At 34.0% G+C, this 24,511-nt stretch overlaps 4 protein-coding genes and 1 long non-coding RNA gene across 5 annotated transcripts; 2 read left to right on the top strand and 3 right to left on the bottom strand.

The window, feature by feature from the left end:
• Positions 1 to 585: 585 nt before the first annotated feature.
• On the bottom strand, positions 586 to 8,182 carry LOC118264688 (aldo-keto reductase family 1 member B1). Its single transcript, XM_035577280.2, has 7 exons — positions 8,032 to 8,182; positions 7,348 to 7,490; positions 6,830 to 6,971; positions 6,401 to 6,595; positions 4,627 to 4,826; positions 1,912 to 2,067; positions 586 to 734 (listed from the first exon to the last, which is right to left on the bottom strand). Exons 1-7 carry the CDS (start codon positions 8,104 to 8,106, stop codon positions 683 to 685), a joined length of 963 nt encoding a protein of 320 aa, XP_035433173.1. The 5' UTR covers positions 8,107 to 8,182; the 3' UTR covers positions 586 to 682.
• Positions 8,183 to 12,168: 3,986 nt separating this feature from the next.
• On the bottom strand, positions 12,169 to 13,256 carry LOC118264582 (uncharacterized). Its single transcript, XR_004782687.2, has 2 exons — positions 12,761 to 13,256; positions 12,169 to 12,491 (listed from the first exon to the last, which is right to left on the bottom strand). It is a non-coding gene; the product is annotated as an uncharacterized LOC118264582 (long non-coding RNA).
• Positions 13,257 to 13,645: 389 nt separating this feature from the next.
• Positions 13,646 to 15,671, top strand: LOC118264581 (DNA polymerase subunit gamma-2, mitochondrial). The gene is made up of 6 exons (XM_035577137.2): positions 13,646 to 14,205; positions 14,485 to 14,619; positions 14,825 to 14,984; positions 15,063 to 15,178; positions 15,259 to 15,363; positions 15,552 to 15,671. The coding sequence occupies exons 1-6, from the start codon at positions 13,762 to 13,764 to the stop codon at positions 15,609 to 15,611; spliced, it is 1,020 nt and encodes a 339-aa protein (XP_035433030.2). The 5' UTR covers positions 13,646 to 13,761; the 3' UTR covers positions 15,612 to 15,671.
• A 2,209-nt stretch (positions 15,672 to 17,880) lies between these two features.
• Positions 17,881 to 21,220, bottom strand: LOC118264301 (ER lumen protein-retaining receptor). Its single transcript, XM_035576770.2, has 5 exons — positions 21,052 to 21,220; positions 20,698 to 20,957; positions 20,352 to 20,498; positions 19,793 to 19,898; positions 17,881 to 19,623 (listed from the first exon to the last, which is right to left on the bottom strand). Exons 1-5 carry the CDS (start codon positions 21,140 to 21,142, stop codon positions 19,589 to 19,591), a joined length of 639 nt encoding a protein of 212 aa, XP_035432663.1. The 5' UTR covers positions 21,143 to 21,220; the 3' UTR covers positions 17,881 to 19,588.
• A 686-nt stretch (positions 21,221 to 21,906) lies between these two features.
• LOC118264522 (protein SDA1 homolog) lies at positions 21,907 to 24,354 on the top strand. Its single transcript, XM_035577050.2, has one exon. It carries the CDS (start codon positions 22,074 to 22,076, stop codon positions 24,306 to 24,308), a length of 2,235 nt encoding a protein of 744 aa, XP_035432943.2. The 5' UTR covers positions 21,907 to 22,073; the 3' UTR covers positions 24,309 to 24,354.
• Positions 24,355 to 24,511: the final 157 nt, after the last annotated feature.

Genomic DNA, 24,511 nt, shown 5'->3' with positions numbered 1-24,511 from the left:
GAACATTTATGCATCCAAAACCTGAATTAAGTATTCTTTTAATGGTCAATATTTCATGTGCAATATAGGGTAGACAAGGTAAATAAGGTTCGGTACACAAGCTCTGCAAAGTAAGCGAGCAAATAGCAGACAAAGACCCTTTCTAAGATGAATTCCTGCTTCCACGTGTCCTTTATCAATCAAGATGATTAAAGTCCGCACTGACCATTTCACCGACCATTTCAATGCGCCCGTATTTTCCGAATCAGACAAGACAGGGTTAAGGAATGCGAACAATTTAGCGAAATCAAGCGTCTGACAGGTTTGGCGGAAACACACGCAGGGATGGGTGTTTGGCCGGATATTGCTTGGCCCGCACGAATTGACGGTTCCTTTACACAACCACCCATTCCCAGCGCGCCGTGGACACAAGTGAATAATGGTGGTTATTCACAATGTACCGTGTATTGCATGCGCTACATCCACCGATAAACATTTTTAAATTAAATACTCCCACACGCTCTTTTACGCTCCTGTAATAAAAGTTTCAGTAAAAAAGTATTGGATATTACTTTCCCTTTTTGGGTCACAAAAAACAAGTTTCCATTAAAGAAGCACACGTTTATTTAATCTTGTAATTTTTATTTCGGAGTAATTGTTTGAGGAGTAATCTCTGTTCTATTAAACTGTCCAAATGCCACATTTAAAAGGTAATATCGGGATTAGCAAAGGGATGATCCTTGTGCTCTCGGCCCCTGCAAACAAAACGTTAATCTATGATTAAAGAATAAGTTTAAAATCGTATTAGTTACAACGACCGTATTAATCACTCGGGCCTTTAATCCTAACTACCATAATCCCAATTATTAATATCGTTAACACTGAAGTTAGGTCGTTTGTCAACTTGTTCGTTACGCCGTAACTTAGCAACCACTTGACTATCCATTTATAACTACACTATAACTTATTTATACATTTCGATAAAATCTAGTCAAATAAAGCCGAAGCCAGCTTTGGGAGAAATGTAAAAAACATTTTTTCAATCCGACTAATGTCACCAACACGCCGCTAAATATTTAATTTTTAATTCCGTGCGAGTGAAGCCGTGAGTAACAGCTAGTGATCCAGTGAAGGTCTATTTGTGTGATTGTTACTGAATCACCTCCCAGTGGATCAATGAACGACAATGAAACTTTCCGTGCAGGAAACTTGCCTTGGGAAACGACATCCGTTAATTTTTGTCCCTAAAGATTTGCTGAGATTGATATCTCTTGGAAAAGATAAAACAAGACTTTTATTTAACTGAGAGTCGTCAGCAATTTTTTGAACCTAATTAGAACCAACGCAAATAGAGAGGGGAATTTAAGCGATGATTAATTTCGTCCTATCTTCAAATGGGCAACTTTTTTAAAAATAAATGTCGGCCCTATCGCGAAATCTAACCGAAGAGAAAGCCGACTTTGCCTTTTTTAATAGTTTGTTTTTAAAATTATACTGAAGTACCAACGCCCACAATCCGCCTACAGGCTTGTCGTTACAACGGAACAATACTTTGGATAAATCATATTTTGGTGAAATTCTTTCAAATTGAAGATTTGCGTAGACGTTTCAGTCAATTGGAGGCTATTAATACAATTTGTATTTGCGGAAATACATGAGGTACGTTGAAGATGAAAGTGATGGAGACTTCAAAGTGGGCACACAAAGCGTAGGAAGGTTGCCAGCAAAAAGTTACCGAGAAATTACAAAGAGAAATTATTTTATTTATGAATCACCGAAATTATAAGGGAGTCCCTAATTATTTCGGCTTTTAACCTTCTAGAAAATACAATCAAAATTTCTATTAATAATAACGTTCTTGTTGTTATTTTTTGCTTTTAGGAGTCTCCATTCTTTTGTAAATCTAAGTTTAAAATTAAAGGTTATACTTACTCAGCCTGCGGTATGAGCCGACCGTTACAGTCCAAGCTGTTGATAGCATTAATGTCCTCTTCGCTCAGAGAGAAGTCCCAGATGTTGAAATTCTCTGCTATGCGACTCTTGGATGTCGATTTAGGTATTACAATAATACCCCTATCGACTTGGTACCTTAAAATAATATAAAATAGTTTAGAATAAAATATAAACCTAATAAAAATGATGTCTTTACATTTACTACGGCGTAGCAGAAGCTACGACGTCGTAGCCGTCTCGATACGATACTTTGTTGTGCTTTGGACGTGCAATTTGTCTTGATGTCAGAAAGCATATGTGGTATCCAAGTAAGGGTAATTTTATTAAGTACTTCATACAATCCTAAAATATTTAATTAAATTCGTTCATTTAGAAAAAAAACCTTTTACGTTTTTGTGTTTAAGATAATGGAACCATTGTACAAAAATATTCCTTTGCCCATCTGTTACCAAGTGAACAGATGGATATAATTTCAACCTTTCAATAGGTAAATGTATGCAAAGTGATCTAATTGTGGTGAAAATGGAAATCGATATAAACGGAAACTCGAGAGATATTTCGTGCTAACACGTAACTTCAACATCATCTTCACGAATACATTTATTTATGGTATAAATACCAATATTCAGCTTGTCGATTGATGTTATCAAACAGCAATAAAATGTTATTTTATTATTCTAAGCACAGAAATACAAATAAAAACGATAAAATCTGCTAAACGGCTTCGTTCCGGTCACTCGGGCGGGTGTCGATCGCATCAAATGATGCTCCATTGCCCCGCGTCCCGGTTATTTTTATTTTCTCTGCACAAATTTTGTATACGACAATTTTGACTAAAAAGGTTTTTTCATACATATTTAACGATCGTATTAATTTTTATATCAACGCTTAATTGAAGTTATAAATTATTACATTAGATACATTAATTTCTTGTGTATAATTCCGCTTTTATATTGTACATAGTATATATACCTTGTGAATAATTATAGAATAATGTTCTCTTTAATTAATTATACACTACTCCCACACACTTCAGACTTTATAATATTGATACTTGGTAGTGTTTAGCGTTTATTTTGATACAAGCTCGTACGCCTACGTAAATAATATTCTGAGTACTCGCAAACAGTAAAGTTTATCATGTAATTTTAAAGTATAACAGGTAAAGGTAAAAATAGGAACAAAACCGTTTACTTCGCTAAAAGTCTTTAAAAAATTCGCAAGTGATGTTCCGATTTCTATGAAATGTATAACAAACCTACTTTGATGCCTTGAGTTAGTTTTTATTCCTTTTAAGGTATTTTGTGTTGTAAATATTTTAGTTATAGTTATTAGTTAGTTATAATTATTATTATTATTCAGTTAGTTTACATACTTTAAGTATTTCTCACTGTATTTAACTATGCAAATAACTTATAACGTCTATTTTGAATTTTCAGAATCATCCGGTCTCATCTAGTTATTTCAAAGATTGACGTGTAAAAATGTTAATAAACATCATGCAAAAATAAATATAATTTATTATTAAAAGTCTTTTCTATACAAAATTTAAACGAATCTATCTTAAAATCATCCTGTAACAATACTCGCCTCAGACGACAGACAACAGGAAATAACTATAAAAAATATCATAAGACAAATAGAATTTCCCCGTTCAACGGTTTCGAAGGTTCCGATCTTTTGTTTTAGATACAGTAAATACATATTGGTTTCCGGCATAATGTCCGGCCGCTTTCACATTTCAAGTAAAAAGAAAAGCATATTTTGTCGTGGGCGTCATCGTTTATATAAATTTAAGATATAAGATACTTATTTCAATAGAAGCAATATGTTTAGAATTTATTTTCAGATATAGTATTATTACATATATTACATACGTAACGATACTAAGTCATACATAACATGCATAATATACATAATAATACTTACATAATATACATGTATATTATACATACATTTTAATGCTAAGCTTAAAGTATAGTATGTTCGGAAAAGTTTACGAAACCATTTCTTTGTTCATTGACCATGACCTCCAATCAAAAAAGTTATCTTCAGGGTCAAACATCAAATTGTCTGTATAATGTATATTTGTGTAAATAAAGCGTTAGTTTATTAAAACAAAAAAGAAAGAAAGTAAATACCATCGAGTCAAATGTCCAATGTTGTTTTTGTTCCATGTTTGTCTAATATAATAATAATAAAGTAAGGCAGGCTGTGACAGACTGGCCGTGATTAATCATTCCCGACAGACATGCTTATTTACATAATAACGTCAGCTTAAACATCGCCTCCACTACCAGTGTTACTGAAATCAATTTTCAAATGTATGCCTGCCACAAATTGTACCATAATTTTTTTCATGGAAGCTATTCTAGACCGGCAATTGCAAAACGTTACAGTCGCGAACCAACGAGCGTGGGGACGTAATTCCAAACCTCACCCATCCACACTGAAGTTTTATATGCACGCTTGCTAACAATTTTCACCCACCAGCCACCACTCACTGCCCTAGTTCGTACCCCATTGCTAAAGGCTTCTTCCTCGCGTGACATGATTATGACTAAGAGCTTTGTTTAGTCTTCAAACTACACCAGAATTCAAAACATTTAAAAACTTACTACAAACATGGAATGCTGTCTGTCCATCAACGAACCAAAGAAATATTTCTTACACGATCAACAAAAACATCGTTACCTTATTAAAATTTGTGCTGGAGTTTTATTTAGCCTTTTCGCAATGGACAATACTTTGGGGTCCTCCAATAAGGAGGGCTCGTCAGGTTTGGCCCACGGGCGCTGAGGACTGCCGAGAGGGCTGTACGCCGTCAAAGTGACACCGCGAGCTTCGCAGAAGTCAAACAACTTAGTCTGGTTGAGATAAGGATGGCATTCCACCTGCAATAAGAAATTCGTTGTTTAACTGTTGTTTTACCGTAAGTGATTTTCTCGCAGATTTCATGGTTTTCATAAAATTAAAATATAACTTCATATTAAGAAGTTTTAGCTGATGAACAATATTGTAGGGTTCGTATTACGTGTTCGCATTCGCAGAACTGTAATAATTGTAATGGCGTGACGCGAGCGGCAGTTAGCCTCTGGCCTCTAACCGATTAGAACACTGTATAACCTTTAATAAATATATTTCTATAATCTCGGTTGATGTTGCATCATTTATCTCCACCACCTGTAAGCATCCAAGCTAAGCTCACAATGTAATTCTTCACGATATTTAATCTTTTTTTAATTTTTTTTTTTTCAATGTGGAAAATCATTCAATGACTTCTCTAGCCAGGGCAAGGCGAGAGTTTCAGACTCTTACTGACTAAAAACCACCCCGTTCCTACTCCTGCTTGTCGAGCCGGAGTCCCGGTAAAGCCGCTAGGTAGTCCGCAGCTCCGGAACTTTCTTTAAATACATATGTTACAGTTTAATTAATCAGGTGGAATTCATAAAATAAGAGAGTTACATTCTGTACGTAAAGAATGTAACTCTCTTATTTTACAAGCAAGTTTAAACACTACAATTTGAATTCATACACGCTATATGGATATAGAATGAACCAGACAAGCCACAGGCTTTCCATCGCAGTTCACTATGGCAAGTGATTTTAAGAATTGTATTCGTGATTGCAATACGAACGCACAAACGATACACAGCCATTCTGTGTAAACGATATGACTGACCGGCGAGCGGTGCTCGAAAAATATATACCTAGTATGCCGAATGTGAAATTTCAGAATAGATATAGTAAGTTGATCTAGTAATGGTGTTATCATCAGCATAGCAGTGTTATATAAAACATCAGAGTAAATAAATAACAGCAACGCAGCAACGTCACGCCTTTTATCCCCGAAGGGGTAGACAGAGGTGCACATTACGGCACGTAATGCCGCTATACAATGTTAACCCAATTTTTACCATTTGTGTTGTAAGTCCCATGTAATAGCGGGTGAGCCTATTAACATATACTGGGCATAATCCCAGACTTCGTTCTACTACTGATAAATGTTCGATAAACCGTAAAAAGGCCAGTTAGAGTTTATTCCAGACCCCGGGAATCGAACCCGAGACCCCTTGTCCGGCAGTCGCACTTGCGACCACTCGACCAACGAGGTAGTCAATTAATAATAAATCAATATAAATAAATAACAATGTAACTTATAATGGCCTACAACAGAAAAACTGAATGTATTTCAAAAACACGTTTATCTAGAAACAGTTGCGATGTCATGTTGAAAGTTGATATCACAAATCAAATAACATGCTTCTAAAGAAAGTTTGTCTACATGACATGCGAATTTAGTAAGTATTTCATTCCACGCGAGTAATGAAATCCAGTAGCTACGTATATATATCAATATAATATGACTAGGAGTATTTGCAGTAGTAATTACAGACAACTACAATGTATCACCAAGTAACGTGGCTCATCAAAATCACGTTCGGATTGAATCGTTTTCACACCTCACCTGATTGGTCACTGGCTTAATTGTAGCAGCGTTCAGAATTCGAGTTAGCTGTACAGAATTGAAGTTGCTGACTCCAATGCTCTTAACGAGGCCTTTCTCGACAAGGTTCTCCATAGCCTTCCACGTATCCACGTAGTCGACGTCGGAGTAAATCACTTTGCCATTAGCATCTGAAGGAAACGGATCACTCCCTTCCTAAAATCAGACAAACATTCTATTCCGCTTTGTACATAATAAAGCTAATGTTGGCCGAGTATCGTTTTGGAAAAGCTTTAGCCCAAATTGAAAAGTTTTTTACGTTTTGATTTACATAAGTCTTCTGTGGATTTAAAGAATTTTGCTTACCTAATATAAACTCAATTTCCATTCGAGGTTGCGTCGGGCTTAGTGCGCAGTATACAACTTTAAGAATAATAAAAATGGGCTTACCTTGTAAGCCATAGGCCAGTGAATGAGATATAAATCCAAATAATCCAATCCGAGATCAGACAACGAGATTTTTACAGCCTTTTCCACTAAATCCGGCCTGTGATACGTATTCCATATCTTTGATGTTATAAAAAGGTCCTCTCTGTAAAACATTAATGTAGAATATAAAATCATGTTGTAATAACGTACAGATATGTACTCGAAAACACCGAATATACATCGTCCAAATAACGCCATAACAATTCAAAGTAAGTGAGAGAGTTCCGTTTCATTCGGAAATTATTTACATTTCCAAAACCATAATGCGAAGTATAAAATATACGATTTAAGTAGTAAATTTTATTTACAGGTACAATAACAAAAGTAGACAAAAATACTCTACCATCCGAACATTTGCTACGAAACTTTATTATTTAATAACAAGAAGATGGCACGTGGATTAGGGGTTTGCGGGACCAAAGACTTCTGATCCGAAGCAGAAAAGGCAGTGGCTATACAAAATGGACATATATTTTGACCTTTTTACGATGCCCTGCTTAATTTTCTCCTTGATCGCTTCTCCGACCTCCTTCTCGTTAAAATAGAGATGAGCACAGTCTATATGTCGGTAGCCAATGTCGATAGCTTCGCCGACCGCACGCGTCACCTCACCGGGATTGGACTAAAATATAAAAAATGTTTAAAGGCATGTTTTATTATAAATAAAACCGAGTGTTCCCGTTTATAACAGAGCAGGATACTTAAATTTTAATACACTTTATACTAGCAACCAGTTATGATATATTTTACAGTATAATAACTAGTTAAGTAGGTACTTTCACAGAAACGACCTGAAAACTGAAGTGTCTCGTTAGTGACAGACAGCCTTACAGCTGACGAATAGCCCAGGTTCAGTTTCCAAGTTGAGAAAAGTTATTATTAATGACTTTTAAGGCTTTATTTTGGCGGTAGGGCAAATTTGTAGCTTGTTTAGGCGTGTACGTAGATCAATTTCTTTCACAATTTTTAGGTACAAGTTTAGCCGTGATTAATATTGGAAAGTGCGATCAAATATTGCGAAATAAGTTCAGTCAAAAAAGAAACATTGGTAATGTGAACTAGAAACACAGTAAAAAAATAATTTAGATTTAACTATTTGCTAAAATTCATATCAATTTCTCACTTATTTATTTCATAACATTTTATTAAGTAAAACATCTTACCTGCCATGTCCCAAGTCCTAAAATAGGACAGGTCAATCCGTTATTAAATGTGACACTCGGTACTTTAGCGGCCATGACTCCAAGACAAACTGAGAGATATTATAATTACAATACATTTTATATAAATACATGTTATACCAGTTATGTAATGTTTTGTATGTTTGTGCTATCGAAGGCCACGGCCAAGGCGCTACTTATCTTAAAGATACCAACTCATTTCTGGAGATGAAAATGAGTTTAATGACCTATTAAATTAAGATTCGTTTTCGCTTGTGCGCGGTTAATGCAATGGAAGAATAAACAATCGAATTTGAATGTAGATGACTTTATGAGCAGGGGTAGATAAAAATACTCTAGAAAAATAAGAAATTAAAAATACAATTTCGTAAACTTCCTGAATATACTTATCCTGATTTTGTATGCAAAAAAAGAGGGTTCTGAACCAATTTTTTATTGGGTTTTGTATAGTATAAGCCGGTAAGTGAGCAGACATATCACCTGATGGTAAGCAATTACCACCGCCAATGGACACCCGAACCAGTAGAGGCGTTACAAGTGCGTTGAAGACCTTCTAGGGGTTAGGAATTTAAGGATTGTTGGGGACTCGGGGATTGGGAAGATTGGGAAGGGATTAAAGGTAATTGGGCCTCGGGTAACCTCACTCACGCAACGAAATACAACGCAAGTGTTGTTTCACGTTAGTTTTCTGTGAGGTCGTGGTATCACTCCGTTCGAGCCGGCACACTTAAAATTTAGAATAGGTATCTACTTATAGATCATTCTCTGGCCTTGGCAGGAAAATAAGCAAAGAAAGCTGAACACTATACTTTATTATTCTAGCGTACATAATTATGGCTTTTCATCCGAAACGGAAAATCACAAAACAGACATAATATTTTGAACGGTTAATTTTATCCTCGATCGCTTTTGCTACCTCTCTACTAAAATAGACGAGCATAACAGATTTCCCTAGCAACCACGGATAATTCGAACAGCGTTGTGTTACAGAAAATATATTTCTACCTAAATAGCATTTATCTTCCTACCTACCTACTGCTAATAAAATAACTGTTATAATATTCGTAGATAAAAATAATTATTACTTACATTACATTACAGTAATCATTATTTTTCTAGTCCACTAAAATAATACGTATAATATAATTATTGTTCTAAAAATATCTACAACTTACGTAGGTTGGTAGAAACAGATAGATATTAAGTGCTGTCTCAGTTACATCGTTTCTATTTAATCAGTTCGAATATTTGTGAATATATTTCTGTAATTTGTTTACCAGTAGTCGGTCTAATGGAATAATGGTAAGTAAATAAGTGTCACTCTCGGTGGTCCATGTCTGTGAAAAGAAGGTGCTTACATATTCTTAGTAGGTAACTAGAAGTACTTACGTAAATAGATTCCTTCTTCATTGAAATTCTTCTAAAAATTAAAGTGAATACGTAGAACACTCAATTAGGAGACCTTTAGAAATTGTTTATTTGGTGTGTCATTAGAGTTAGGTTCAGTTTAGTACCTAGATATGTAATTTACCTTATATAAAATAATTTACAACCCATATACGACTACCTCAACCATGATATTGCCAACCATATGTTTACATAAAGAGGTATTTAAAAGAACAAAGTTGAAGGTAAAAGTAGAACTTTCATACTGGAGTTTTGGACTTGAATACCAGTCCAGTAGGTACCTACATACCAAAATAACTATGATCACCATTCACCAAGTCCCCAGACAAACGTAGAGGTTTGTGGCAACCGCACTCCTCATCGAAGAGGTCTTTATGCAACAATAGACGTCTTCCGACTAATGATGATGACGTGTCTCGAGGGTAAAGCAAACCCAAGGTAATGTCTTCTTAATTAGCATACGGGTATAGGTTCGTACAATACAAAATGATTTGGTTGTGTAAATTGTAGGTACCTATGTAGTTATGTGCCCAGAGGTATAGTATATACTATATGTTTCTACATACAATTTGTGTACATGTACCCATGTAATAAATAACGGAGCTAACAAAGGACATTCAACCCATAATTATTTTTGAGGAAAATCCAAAACAACCCTTGAAGCCTATTGGTGCCTATTTTGTATAAAGTTCCGACTGTGACCGCAATTAACTCTCGGCGGCGCGTAAACAACGCAAGGGCGGCACGGTTAATCGCCGATTACTCGCTAACCAGTGTACTATGGTCAGAACCTTAGTTCTTAAATCCGATTGGGGTATACGAGACCGGCGTTTTAATGTCAAGGGTCGTCCATATTTTTCGATTCCCGTAAAGATGTCATAAAGTTTCCCTTCAGAGGTAGATAAGAAAGTTATATGGATGGCGCGACCCTTACGGCCGCATCTAACTCTCACTATCCATCACAAGTAATTGCAGCACTTCCTTCAGTGTTCACAAGAAGCATAAATGGGACGACCTGCACGTGACCAGCCCTATCTAGCTATTTATTACGTCCACGTTTTCTCTTAAGGATATCGCACCAAGGTACAGTTTAGTGATCGCATTGCGTAGATAGATACTTCAAACGTGTGTCAAATTGCACTGGTGGTGGCTTTGAAGGATGTGAAGGTTTCTACTTATCTACCAACTAAGTACCTAATGGACTGCCAGAGTCAATAGCATGTTTATTCTAACCGAAGACTGTTTTGTACCTACTTAGCCTTTGATAATGTCAATACTTTAATATAAACAAATAGCTAGGAAGGTTAAACTTGAGCACTTAAATTACCTACGGACTTTAGCTCCGTAATCTCACCACCTACTTAGATACAGCCTTCAAACACCTAAAGTAAAATTATATCATATTTTATTAAAACCATTCTCTTTTTTCGTTCATTATTTATTAATGAATAACTAAAAGACTTCTGTAGGTAGGTAAGTGCTTATCGACGCCTAAGGCGCACCTACGACATTCAACCCTGAACGAAACTATCACGTTGAATGTTTGAATAAATACTTTATGCTACTCTTTAGACCCCACGTAGGTTTAGATACCTATCTACCCCTCACTTTTACTGCCATGTGTCTACTTTACGACCTTTCATTGTGTGGAAACTATTACCACAATAACATTTTTCACCTTTCATAGAAATTGACCAAGAACTAGGCTACTGGATATTTAAAAAGCTACTGGCGTTTATATTAAAAACAGCGAAAAGCGTTTATATTAAAAATCAAATTTCGGCTATTAACTATGAAATGACTGATTTTTGAGGTAGATGAGGATGCCGTAGCGTCTCTCAAGTCACTCCTCAAAGAGAGCACTTACCGCTGCAATGATAGCGAACACATCCCTCGGTTGCGACAGTCGTTGCTGCTTTATTCCGTTATGAGATAACGCAGGAGCTCATACCACCACGCACTAATCTGGCGAGTGACATGCCTTAGCGCGCAAACTGTAGGTTCACGCGCGAGCACTTTCGCCTCTAGATCCCACGGCGGCAATCCGGCAAGGATGTTCGATGCCTCCCCGGATGTCATAGATATCATCCGTATGCCCATGACCCTCTAGGATGTAACCAGAGCGCGATCAAGTCGCCGCATCTTTGAGACCCACGCCGTGGCCCCATGGAGGGTCATGGAGCGCACGATATCCGAATACAACCATCGGCGTTTAGCTCCCTTAGGTTGGATAGAAGCCACTTCAGCGCAGCCCCCGTCCGATCCAACTTAGGAGTCAGCCATCGGAAACGTTCCTCAAATTTCCACCAACTGTCGAGGGCAAGTCCTAATGTCCTCGAAATTAATTTTAATTGTACTGTATGTATATCTACTTTTTATGCATTACAAAAGAATAAAAATTGAAATCGGCAACGTGGCTAATAGCGCCATCTATGAGTAAATACCAAAATTAAAGTGGAAGCCTTTTCGTTTCTGTAACTTTGTTAAAATAGTTATTTAGAAGTTTTATAGGTTGCTTAAACTGTTTACAGTACATGAGTTTATTTATTTATGTTCCTTCTATTAACAGATAAAATATCAATCTTATATTTTTATGTTTTCAGTTCATAATAATTAACTTGTGTTAGGTGGAAGATGGATGATAAAAGATAATTAAATATGTATGATGTTGATATTGGGATAAATTGACCATGATATAAATATAATACTCAATTACTCAGGCATTGATTTAATAAAATAACATCAAAACAAAACTAACTAATTACAATTATAGCTTAAATTAGTCTCTAAGTTTACATAATGACTGACAATATAAGTATTTTACATATTTAGTCTTTCTGAAGATCCTTCAGACAAGAGTTCCTTCTCAGCCGCTTCCTTTGATGCCTGTATCTGTGGCCGTACATACTTGAAGTACTTATAAAAATGGTCACCTAGCAGCACTGTTCCATACAAAGTTAGACCCACACAGACTAACACACTGCCTCTATGCAGTTTGTCATACAAAACATTGCGAGCATACTTTTTCATATTTCCTGTAACAGAGAATAAATTATAGATATAATCAGAAAATTAAAGATTTTTCATCATTTTCTAAATATTACAGGACATTATAGTCAGAACTTTTGAAATTTTGTAGATTATCAAAGCCTAAATACGAATGAAAACAATAATGTATATTGGAAAGTGATAAAAACTGTACAATAATATTGCATTACATCAGAAATACTTGATTTCTTTTTTCAACTCGGAATATATTGATGGCTTTATGGAAACTAGGTCTATAAGAAAAAATAACAAATACCTGTTTGAAAATCAATCAATCAATAAAGATAATTGTAAATTCAAAATAGAATTCCTTAGTATGCCAGTTTTTCTGCTAATTTGAGGTTATAAGTATGTTGACAATTTTATGTGACAGTGACATTGACAATAACAATTCGTTTAAAAACTTTTACTTCTTAGCAAATACGTAATTCAAAGTTTGGTGTCTGATCTTAATTTATTGGCCAAAAGTGCATCAAAATTAGTAGCAGCAATGATAAAGAGAACTTCTTATTTAAAAAGGTACCATGGAGGCCATCGTTCAGGTTTAAAACCTCCATTGACCATGGCATAAGATATTGAAAACATTTTCTCGTTTTCTTTTCAGTGACTTTTGGCTAAATGTCAAAATGTCTGACATAACATTGAATTTCATTGAAATTGTTGAATTGAAAATTCCTTGGTAAACTATAAATTTCTGACACCAATTTTTCATTCTTAAAAGGTTCAAAGCACTAATAACCTTGAAAAACCTCATACAAGTATGATATTAAATATACTTAAAAGAACTTCTAGGACTTCCTTGAATTTCGTTCAGATTGCTTGTAGAAACCTAAATTCCAAAATACCAGCATTACCTGTTCCGTCTTTGACTAATGAATTTACCTCTACTGTTCAAGTAGAGAGGAATACAATTGCACTGTTAGAGCGGCTTTCCTTAGTGAGTTTTGACACTGACGAAGGCCTAACAATTTTAGAAGACTCCATTGCTTTTGCCGACACGATCCTGCACATTGATACTGAAAATGTCGAACCCTTATATTCAGTTCTTGAGGACCAGTGAGTATTTGGCTATATCTATGTTATTACTATATCCAATATTTATTTTCTATGATTAACATGATCTATCAATATTTTCCAGAACCTTAATGCTCAGGGAAGATAAAGTAACACAAGGGAATTGCCAAAAAGAAATTCTTAAAAATGCAGCAGTGACCGAAGATGACTATTTTGTTGCACCCATAGGCAATATACCTTTACATGAAGTTGAAGTTGAAACAGAGTCAACAAAACAGAAACAAAATGAAAATTGAAATAGAGAAGCTAGTACGAATGAAACAATTCTTTAACATCCTACAAATAAGTGATAAAAATGTCCAAGTTATATTGAATAAACCTAGCAAATTGCTTATGAACAATATCCACAAGAACTGGTTGAAATACAATCATTTAAAGGCTGATAAACATCAAATGCCACTATATATAAATTACCGGAGTCCAAAAATAGCATATGTTCCAACTGTGTATGGGGTAGTGAAGCAAGACATACAACATTACACTAAAGATATGGTACTAGATATAGACATGCTTACTGGGAAACCAATGAAGAAATCTATGTTGAAATTAAATTTGTTTATGCCTCAAGAAGAAGCTATGCAATACCTCATACAATGGCAGAGATACAGAAAGTACTGGTGGAGCAGTGTAAGTTTAAATTGTTATTTTTGTTAAGCTAGGAGCTTTAAAAAAAGTATTAAAAAATTTATACTAAGAGCACTAAATGTCCACCCACAATCTGGAAAGACTACCTAGTTAAGGTCATGATGCTGCTTAGTTACTTTTTTTTCTAGACTATCTTAAATCATTAGATGAGGTCTATGGCTTGAGACTGATATAAAGATAATAATAAACCAAAAAATACTCTAAGATACTATTACTTGAATTTGAACTGAAACATTAATTTTATCCAAACATATTTTTCAGATAACAACAACACCAAGCTTATTCTCTGTAAACGATTTCAAATATGAAAACAATACTGCTCGTGTTGAAATAGTTGCAGGATTTCCTAATGGCCATCAGGCTGTGGAAAGCTTGGCTTGTGAAACTCGCCCAACTGTAAGACAATAATTTAAATAATATAACAGTAATGAATTAATTTACACAATTAAACTCATTCCTGTGTCCTATTGGGTAAGGTTGAAACTAGAATGTCACTTACTTAGATACACACATCTCTCTCTCTTTATAATCTCTCTCTTTCATGCATGATCATACAAATTAATTGTTAGAACTTTACATAAAATATTATCTTCTTTTACAGCACAAATATGGCCAGTTATCATGTTCTATGTGTCTAGAGAATGCATTACTAGTACTTTTACAAGATGGATTGAATAACAGCCAAAAGGATGAGTATTTAAGGCTCCACAGGAAGATAGCACCATTCAAAATTTCTCTAGCTTTAAAATTTGATAAAGAAAGTAAGAACTAAACATTTATTTGAATTTTATAATTTGCTGTCCTTGTTAATGAATTCAAGCAATTTATTTTGTTTTCAGAGGAATTGGACCATAATGGTTCTTTGCATAAGATGGCTACTCTTCTACATCATAAACTGCTAACAAACAAAATCTCAACATGGTTACCTAATTATTCACTTCCATTAGATTTACAGGTGAGCAATACTAAACATAAACTATGGTTAATGTAATACAGTATTCAGAAATTCAATGAAATTTAATATACTATTTCTAGATCAAAGAAAATCGTCAATTGGGGGTCACTTACACAGCAATTCTGGAAGAAGAAACATTAAAATTTGGATTTTTTAAATTAATGAGCAATAGTACAAAACTCACGGTATGTCCTATACTTTTTACCATAGATTAATACTTCTATCTTTTATCTTTCCTTAATACTTCTATATACTATGCCATCTAACTGGTTAAAAGTTACATAGACAAATAAAATCTGCAAGTTTACTTATGCATTTGCTTTCTAAAATGAATAGACATTATCTGTAACACATATTATCTCTTATTTTTCAGGAACAAGTGCATTTAAAAGATTTCTGTAAGTACGCGTCGTTAAAATTCCGTGATACATGATTATCTACTTAACTTAGTATTTAGATTGAATTGAACAAATAAACTTTTCAAAACCCATAAGTTGTTTATTTTCTAAACACTACAAAAGAAGCCTTATCCCATTCTCTTTACTCATTATACTAGCACTTATATACCATTGGCCTAGTGCCTAGGGTACTGTGCAGTTTATCTACTTTATGTAGGTAAATTATCTAAAATCACGTATACTGCGTAAATTAATGGAGCAGCCTATTGACTGCAGGCTGCGCGACGTCGCCGCGTCTGCGCATGTTGCCCATGATGAAGAGTCCCTCTGTGTCTCAAAACTAGTTGAGCTTTTCTCCATAATAATTTACGTATGTAAACCGTGGCTTTAAGTTACTTTAGTACCTATGTCTTAGGATAGTTATTATAAAATTTTATGTAGGTATTTTTCTGTTACGCAGTCTACCTTTGATTGCATTATTTACGGCTTACCTAATAATCGCATAAAATACAACCGCCATGATAACATGCTTTTCTTCCATTATGATAAAGAGAAATAGTACATTGATAGTAGCTACCTAACATACATATACCATGAAATATAATCAATCATACTTACTATAGTTTTCTGAGAAATTCTCCATAAAATTAATCAAATTTATTTTAGTACATTCTTATCTATCATCAAATTTTAATGTGTTTGGTCGATAGGTGTTGTTTTGTGCAAAGTACTTACTAATTTAATCAAATTTACTTAAAGTACATAATATTCTTATCTATGATCAGATGGTTAGTTCGATAGACCTTGTTTTTTGCCTACAGTAAAGTACCTACTAATTTATCACCCTCTCTTCCTAACAGGCGATTTAATGCATTTAACAGACACGACATAGACATCCCAGAATAGGCAGTCAATTTGAATACAAGTACAATAGATGTGTTTTGATTACCTACACTACATTCATGAATTACTTTGAGTACTATTTATCGCCTAACTACCTATTTACCTACATATTCACACAAAGTAAATATTATTTTATATAGTTTCCAAATAGGTACAATAACTACCAAATCTATTTATAAGTTCACGTTTGACGCAATAGTGGGGCGAATGGCTGCTGCGCAAGGTGTTGCACGTTCGATATCCGCATGGAGAAATACTTTGTGCGTTCCACCAACTTGTTCAGGGTGTACACTTAAGTGTGATGTGTATGTGAATTTGTAAGTATGTTTTGTATTTGTAAATGCACCCATAATACCTATAGGAGAAAAACCCACTTCCTAAAAGATATACTTACTTATTTCAAGAAACTAAAATAGCTTTAAAATAGGTATCTAATCTAAATAGACTTCTGCAACAAAATATTTGCAAGAACAGTTGTTTATCTCAGTCTGCTTTAAATAGGTACCTACACCCACGCATAAATACAAAGCTAGATAACTGAATATATTATTAAGAACGGTATGCCTGTATAATCAATCTTAATTTTAGTTCAATGACCTTCCGTCTGACGATGCATATAAATTCGAAAACATCGTTTGACTGCCTCATTGATGTAATGCTCGGAAATGCCACTATTGAATAAGAAGTCTCCGGCCTGTGGCGAACAAATTATTTTTAGTATTCCCGTTTCCGAAAATGTATCTATAGGTACCTGTTCCTAAATAGCACGGAGTCTAGAATTTTGCTCAGTGTATGGTGGTGATCTCACTCTCTATTACAAGGGACTCGTAATATAAATAGTAGGTACCTACTTAACTGGCGAACGTTGATATTAGGTAAATTATAGATCTGCACCTATCTACCTCTTCGCGAATTTAAAGTGTGATGTCATATAAGCAAACGAGCCTTTATAATAGGCACGGGCGTAAGGTGACCGTGACAATCGTTGGGAGACAAAACAATTTGTTACTGCAGTTGTAGACATTATAGTGTTCTGTGAAGGTAGTTCGTGTGACTTCGAAGTCTTTGAACACGATAATGAGGCACTATCATTGAGTCACATGCCACTTTATAAGTGTTTAGTTAAGAAATAAATTATAGGTACTTTGAAACAGTTATATTATTATTACAGATAATTTGGATACCTATGATGCCAAAAAAAAACGTTGGGATTACCTACTAAACTAAAATACAGTATTAATACATCCATTTTTACTATACAGTAGAAGCTCCTTATCCTCACTTGCTGAGTTTGTGTTTATAGACTTGGGTCTATAAACACAAACTGTGACACAAGAGAGGCGCGAAACACTTCTTATAAAAAATATATTTCCCAGTAACAAGAGATTATAAAAACATCTCTTCACTTCCAAATTTCATTTATTCATAATTCTTATATAGCAAGACATTACAATAGGGTCTTAATACTAAACTGTATAAAAACGCAATGTTTGATCTAAATCTGTATTAAATTTCGTTACGTTTAATTATGACTGGATGTGAACACTAATCATTTAGTGTGCAGAATAATATCGCATATGTAATAGGAAATAGAGCTACAATATTAAGTAATTTATAAATAGAACTACATAGGAGTTGGATTAAAGTCGCATATGAAATGCAGATCTTTAATTTGACAGTTAATAGGCAAAATGAAAATAGAAGAAAATTATAATACAATTTATAAAAAATAATAAGATATAATGTAACAATGAAAAATATATTAAGCGGCATATGGCATGCATGCCTTCTTTCTTGTTCTCATATCCAAATGGAGAAAAATAAACAATGTTGTACACTTAAATACATATTTATTTAATAAGTTGTGTGACAATGTATGGAAGGAGTGTTTAATACATGGTATAATTGACGTCCCATACATTGAAATGCCATGCGTAGAATACTTTGACATGACAAACTGCACACAAGTCCATGTAATACTAATTTTGGTTTCAGTTAACTCATCAAAATAATTTGCGATAGTGCGGGACAGATACATACACCGTAGAATGTATAAAACTATTGGCAAACACGAACTATAGAAGTTAGTTTAAAACCTTATCAATTAAGCATTGCCTAGTATTCAAAATGTCGAAAATCTTACCTAATGGGAAGAAATGACAAATACAATATTATAATCAAAGTTCATATAATCTAAGGGTAAGATACAAAATCATATCCTCGACAATACATTGTTAAAGGGTATTTAACAATTTGCGTCACAATAGGTGGCTATTAAAAATTAAATTGCACTGAAAATATTGTCAATAACTAGATAGGTTAACTGCAGTTAAAATTAAGTACAGTCACGAACAATAAAAAGTGGTTTATGCCAATATATTAAATGTATTCTACTATTTAAATATACCTATCATACAAACTTTGAATCCCTCAAACTATCCAGTAGTACTCTAACATTAACAGCACAGACATACATTTTACTTGTATTTATTATTTTTCTTCTTAATTTATGAGAAACCTGAATTAAAGCAATGATTGAAACAATACAAATGAGAAAATTAAAGCCTCTAGTCATGTAATTACTTAATTTAGTTTATCTCCAAATTCTTAAATTAGTTGTCAGATAGACTACTTTTGTTACAGGAATGCATATTAAAATTTTAGCCTAAGTTTAAAGATGTAGTTGAATCACCACACTCACATATTTTATTAAGTAATAGGAAGCCAAATAAAATTATTGCTTTTTTAAGATTGCTACAATCTATTTGTGTGATGAATTCATTTTAATTAATACATGGTAGTGAATAGAGTTGTAGATAATGTGAAATTATGTACAGTAGCCAATAAAGTACTGTGTTTTTGATAGCACTAAGTAGACACGATTAAGACTGGTTTTAATGCAAAATACCATTTATTATTGCTTGTGGCTGTACAAGTTAATGAAGATACACAATCACACATAATTGCCATTAGTAAATCAACATTTTCACAACAGTACAATACGGGTAATGTTTGTACAACTAGATCTTAGGTAATTTATTGGCTCACACAGATATATTCACAGACGTAACTGTCAGATTGATTTAATGCAATCCTCTTGCTTTCAGGCTTAGGCCGGCAACTGCAGTTTCTTTCCTTTCAATACTAGAAAAAGATGGAAAAATATTTGTTATGCATGTTTTTTAGGAAACTAATTGGATAATATGGTAGACTTCTTGTAAGGCATCATAATGAAGTCAAAGAAATAGTGTGTGAATGTTAAGCTTTTGATTGAATTTGAAGGAAGCAGTACAAAGTAAAATGCATCAGTTACCTTTTGTAATGTAAAGATAGAAGAAATCACAGTACAGCACAGTTTGCACGACTCCGGAGATGATTGCGATGAGTTCATAGTGATCCTCCACAACATAACGGTACACCTGGAACATTAAATTAATTATATTTTCCACTTCTATATCCTTGTACGTAAATATATTAATTTTTGTTAGTCTTACTAAAACTCGAATACGGCTGGACTGGACTAGTTTGGTAAATTATAGGAAAAAAATATTGCCGTGGTACCATGTTTGCCGGGTCAGCTAGTTTATAATAATTTTAGTATTCAGACATTACCAGCAGATCATAACATGAATGGTTCAAAAAATGTAACTAACAGAAATGGCCAATTAAGAAATTTTGTTTACATAACAGTAATGTATTTATTCAATATTTTTATAGAATAATTAAATGTTAGCTTAAAGTGATGAAGAAGTTTTAATTTGTAAATTTAAGAACTCATTCACAAATTTCAAAGAAACAAATTAAAGATTCAAGTTCTTATCAGTTGAATATTAAGTGGTGTTTATACTACCTATATTTTATTTTATACTTACCCAGTTCAAGAGGTAGAGAGCTCTGTATGATCCAAGAGCAAATAGGTAGTGGGATGTAATACTTTCAGCCTCTCCAGTCTTCGACACCAGGAACAATTGTGGTAAAATAGCTACAGACTCCAAGTAAATTGAGAACGTCCATAGTACCTGAAATGAAGGATAAACAACTTGTAGTGAACAGTTTGATAACATCAATACTGATAATATTTAATTTCCATATAGATAAATCTGGTAGATGACAATCACATAATCACATTCTATACTCAACTATATTTACAACATGACAATCTACAATACATAATAAATTGTACAATGTAGTGTGACTGCATACATAAATCATACTAACCTCCATTACTGTGAATTCATGGTTTATCAACAAAGCCAGAACCAATGTAGGTATCAGTAAGAACTCGATCCTAAAAGTGTCGTGGTTGTGATCATACGTCGCTTTGAACTTGACATACATCAGGTAAACAGTCGCGTATGAGGCCATAATGAACACCATCTTCATAAACGTATTATATGCCGAGATGTAATTGGTAAGCAGATCCAAGTAACGCGCCGTGTATACAACAGAGAAAAGTATCTGCGACTTTCCTGAAATGCCTGAAAACGAACACCAAATTGAAGGAGTTTTGATTAGAAAATACATACTCAATGTGCCGGTTGAACGAATCATTTCAGAGCCTATGTAACTCACCCGCACATGATCTGGTTTTCCATATTTTAAGTAGTAATATTATGATAGCTAGAAGATGGGATAAATCACCAAGTAAACGGAAAATATTCATTTTTTACAGAAATGCTTATCTCAGTTACGCCGCGTACACTCTATCATTCAAGCAAAAATGACGTGGCTGATTGACATGACACAATTGACACAACTTTTTAATTAAAACAATTATTTGTGTGGCAAGACAAGGCCCACAAACATGAAGTGTTATGAAGAAAATGGATTGGAATTTCAGATTCCTATGAGTCTGTTTGTTTCCAATTAGAATATTCTATTAAAATATGTTGTGCATCAAAGTGCGATTTATAGTATTCTTTATAGTTATTCACAGATAAGTTTAAACTAATCGGAGACAGCTATTTCAAAGAAAACAGGTTGGAAGCAGGCGCGTTAATGAAGGCAATGGACAAAAAACAGAAAAATAACTCATGTTATTCATGTTAGCATGAATTCTTAATCGATTCACAGAACGAAATTCGCTAGTCGAATGATCAATAAAATAGTAATAACTGAATAAAACTATTTTTGTGTAACATTTGAATTGTTTGATTGCCACTGCCAAAATCATTGCTAGATACACGAATAAAATAATTACAATGATCAATCTTTACTTTATTTTACATACCGTTAGTACGTAAAATAAAGTCTACATCCAGACTTCATGATTAATCGCTGATCTAGATGCCAATTTAAGAATTATGATAGACTGAAATTATTATTCTCGTATGGATAAAATAGTTTCAAAACTCGATTATACAATCGCTTAAATTACCAAAAGCCTTGTATTTACTTAAAAAAAATGAAGTCATGTGGCAGATTTGTTTATTGTTTTCTTTTTGAGGTTATTTTCTAACGTCAAGTGCTTAAGTGCATGGCCCCGTAAACAGAGGTTAAAAACGTAATATTGTGAAATGATAATTCAATTCTACATTCACTAGCTAAAGTGCGACGTTGTGATTAGTGAATCTGTACTAATATAAATATTCAAAATGGTGCGACACAATAATCAGTTGCCAAATAATCTGACGCAGTTACAAAATCTGATCAAGAGAGATCCCGATTCATACAAGGAAGAGTTTCATCAGCAACTTGCTCATTTTGAAACTACTTTGGAAATTTTCAATTTGAATCCTACACAGTACAATAAAAAGCTAGATGAACAGGCCATGTTCTTAGCTCAAGTAGCCCAATGCTACCTTGAAGAGATGAAGTTATTTCCTCAGAAAATAGTAGATGTCTTGAAGACACACAATACAGTTTTACACAATGATATGCGCCTCTCTTTATGTAAATGTCTCATTCTATTGAGAAACAAGAATTTCATTACAGCTTTTGATCTGTTGGAATTGTTTTTCCTCCTCTTGAAATGCCAAGACAAACATTTGAGAGAATTCTTGAAGACACATATCATTACAGACATCAAAAACATGAATATGAAACACAAAGATATGAAATTTAATTCAACATTACAGAACTTTATGTTCTCAATGTTGCAAGATTCTAATCCAAAAGCAGCTAAACTGTCGCTCGATATCTTAATTGAATTATATCACAAAAATATATGGAATGATCAGAAAACTGTGAATATAATAGCTGACATTGGTTGCTTCTCAAAAATTACAAAAGTTATGGTTGCATCTCTAAAATTCTTTTTGGGAAGAGATGAAGAAGAAGAGGAAAAGAACTCTGATAGTGAAGAAGAAATAGATCCCAGGGATACTATGATTTCAAATAAATTCAATAAAAAGACAAGGAAAAGAGAGAAAATGGTGGAGAAAGTTAAGAAAATGGCCAAGAAAATAAAGAAGAGAAAACAGAAAGCTCCTGTGTTCAACTTCTCTGCTTTACATTTAATCAACAATCCCCAGGGATTTGCCGAGAAGTTATTTAAGAAGTTGGAATCTTCTAATGATAGATTTGAAGTCAAACTTATGTTGTTGGATGTTATTTCAAGATTGATAGGTTTACATGACCTGTTCTTGTTTAACTACTATCCATTTATTGCAAGGTTACTTTTACCTCATCAACGAGAAGTCACTCGGATACTATTATTTGCTGCCCAAGCATCTCATGAACTAATTCCACCAGAGGTACTAGAACCTGTTATGAAAGCTATAGCAAATAATTTCATCACTGAAAGGAATTCCACTGATGTCATGGCAGTTGGTTTAAACGCTGTGAGAGAAATATGTGCCAGATGTCCACTGGCTATTGGTGAAGATTTACTCAGAGATTTAGTTCAATACAAATCTTACAAAGAAAAATCTGTGATGATGGCTGCAAGATCATTGATTCAGCTGTACAGACAGTCAATGCCTGATATGTTGCACAAAAGAGATAGAGGAAGGCCATCAGAGGCTTCTATAGAATTGAAGAACAAGAAGTATGGTGAAATGGAAATTAAGGATTATATACCTGGGTCAGAGGTATTATTGGAGAAAGAAGAAATCAAGGACTCAGATAAAAAGAACAATAAGAAGTCTAATAAAAAGAAAGATGATTCAGATAGTGAAGAGTGGGTAGATGTTGCATCCTCTGATTCTGAAATCAATATATCTGACAGTGATGAAAGTGACAATGAGGAAGAAGGTAGTGATGAAGAAGTAGATGGTGAGGAAGAGGAAGTGGAGAATGAAGAACAAGAAGAAGAAGAAGAAGACGAAAATGATGAAGATGGCAAAAAAGAGAATGATAAAGAAGACAATGTAAAAGATCTTGAAAGCGATTCTAACAAAACAACTGACAGGAAGATCTTGAAAGCAAAGCGTAAATCACTAGAGAAAAAAAGTAAAGAAGAAAAAGTACAAAGTGCCAGAGAAAAAGCAATGGAAACTATTTTTACTGATGAAGACTTCAAACGAATTGAAGCAGCACAGCTCAAAAAAGCTGTAACAGGCACTAAACGTAAGAGTGCTGTAGTAGATGAAGAAAATGAATCTGGAGAACTTGTACAACTGTCTGCTATTGAGAACATTCACAAAAAGAGGAAACATGATAAAGACGCAAGGTTAGATAGTGTTCTTAAGGGTCGTGAAGAACGCGAAAAATATGGGTATAAAGATAGAAGGAAGAATATCCACTGCTCCAAAACGAACAGGGAAAAGAGGAAGACCAAAAACTACCAAATGGTAAAACATAAAGCTAAGGGTAAAATAAAGAGATCCTTTAAAGATAAACAAATAGCCTTCAGAAATTATTTGATCAAGCAGAAGAAAATGCGTTGATAAACCTTTATACACTGTATATTGTAAAATAAAATGTTATAACTTATGTAATGTTTTGTTTATTATTTGTTGAAACATTTTAAATTATTAGTAATTCGGATTGCTACTAAAAGTTAAACCAATACAAATACACACTAAGCCAGGTGGTCGAGTGTTGGGCAATATAATTTTGAGCCATAATTCCGTATTACAAGTCTGATCTC

Source organism: Spodoptera frugiperda, chromosome 26 (genome assembly GCF_023101765.2).
Source record: "Spodoptera frugiperda isolate SF20-4 chromosome 26, AGI-APGP_CSIRO_Sfru_2.0, whole genome shotgun sequence".
NCBI classification, from domain to species: domain Eukaryota; kingdom Metazoa; phylum Arthropoda; class Insecta; order Lepidoptera; family Noctuidae; genus Spodoptera; species Spodoptera frugiperda.
Note: the sequence above shows the minus strand (reverse complement) of the source record. Positions and strands in the feature narration are given on the sequence as shown.

Bases quoted from the DNA above. Each gene is read 5' to 3' on its own strand.
- LOC118264688 (XM_035577280.2), bottom strand. From the start codon at position 8,106: ATGGCCGCTAAAGTACCGAGTGTCACATTTAATAACGGATTGACCTGT. The intron at 6,972-7,347 runs GTCAAAATATAT...AATGTTTTACAG, and splicing joins AAGCAGGGCATCGTAAAAAG to AGAGGACCTTTTTATAACAT. The intron at 735-1,911 runs GTAAGTATAACC...TTTTGTTTGCAG, and splicing joins CGGCTCATACCGCAGGCTGA to GGGCCGAGAGCACAAGGATC.
- LOC118264581 (XM_035577137.2), top strand. From the start codon at position 13,762: ATGAAGTTGAAGTTGAAACAGAGTCAACAAAACAGAAACAAAATGAAA. The intron at 14,620-14,824 runs GTAAGACAATAA...CTTCTTTTACAG, and splicing joins CTTGTGAAACTCGCCCAACT to CACAAATATGGCCAGTTATC. The intron at 15,179-15,258 runs GTGAGCAATACT...TACTATTTCTAG, and splicing joins CACTTCCATTAGATTTACAG to ATCAAAGAAAATCGTCAATT.
- LOC118264301 (XM_035576770.2), bottom strand. From the start codon at position 21,142: ATGAATATTTTCCGTTTACTTGGTGATTTATCCCATCTTCTAGCTATC. The intron at 20,958-21,051 runs GTGAGTTACATA...GTTCGTTTTCAG, and splicing joins GAAAACCAGATCATGTGCGG to GCATTTCAGGAAAGTCGCAG. The intron at 20,499-20,697 runs GTTAGTATGATT...CCTTCATTTCAG, and splicing joins ATGAATTCACAGTAATGGAG to GTACTATGGACGTTCTCAAT.
- LOC118264522 (XM_035577050.2), top strand. From the start codon at position 22,074: ATGGTGCGACACAATAATCAGTTGCCAAATAATCTGACGCAGTTACAA.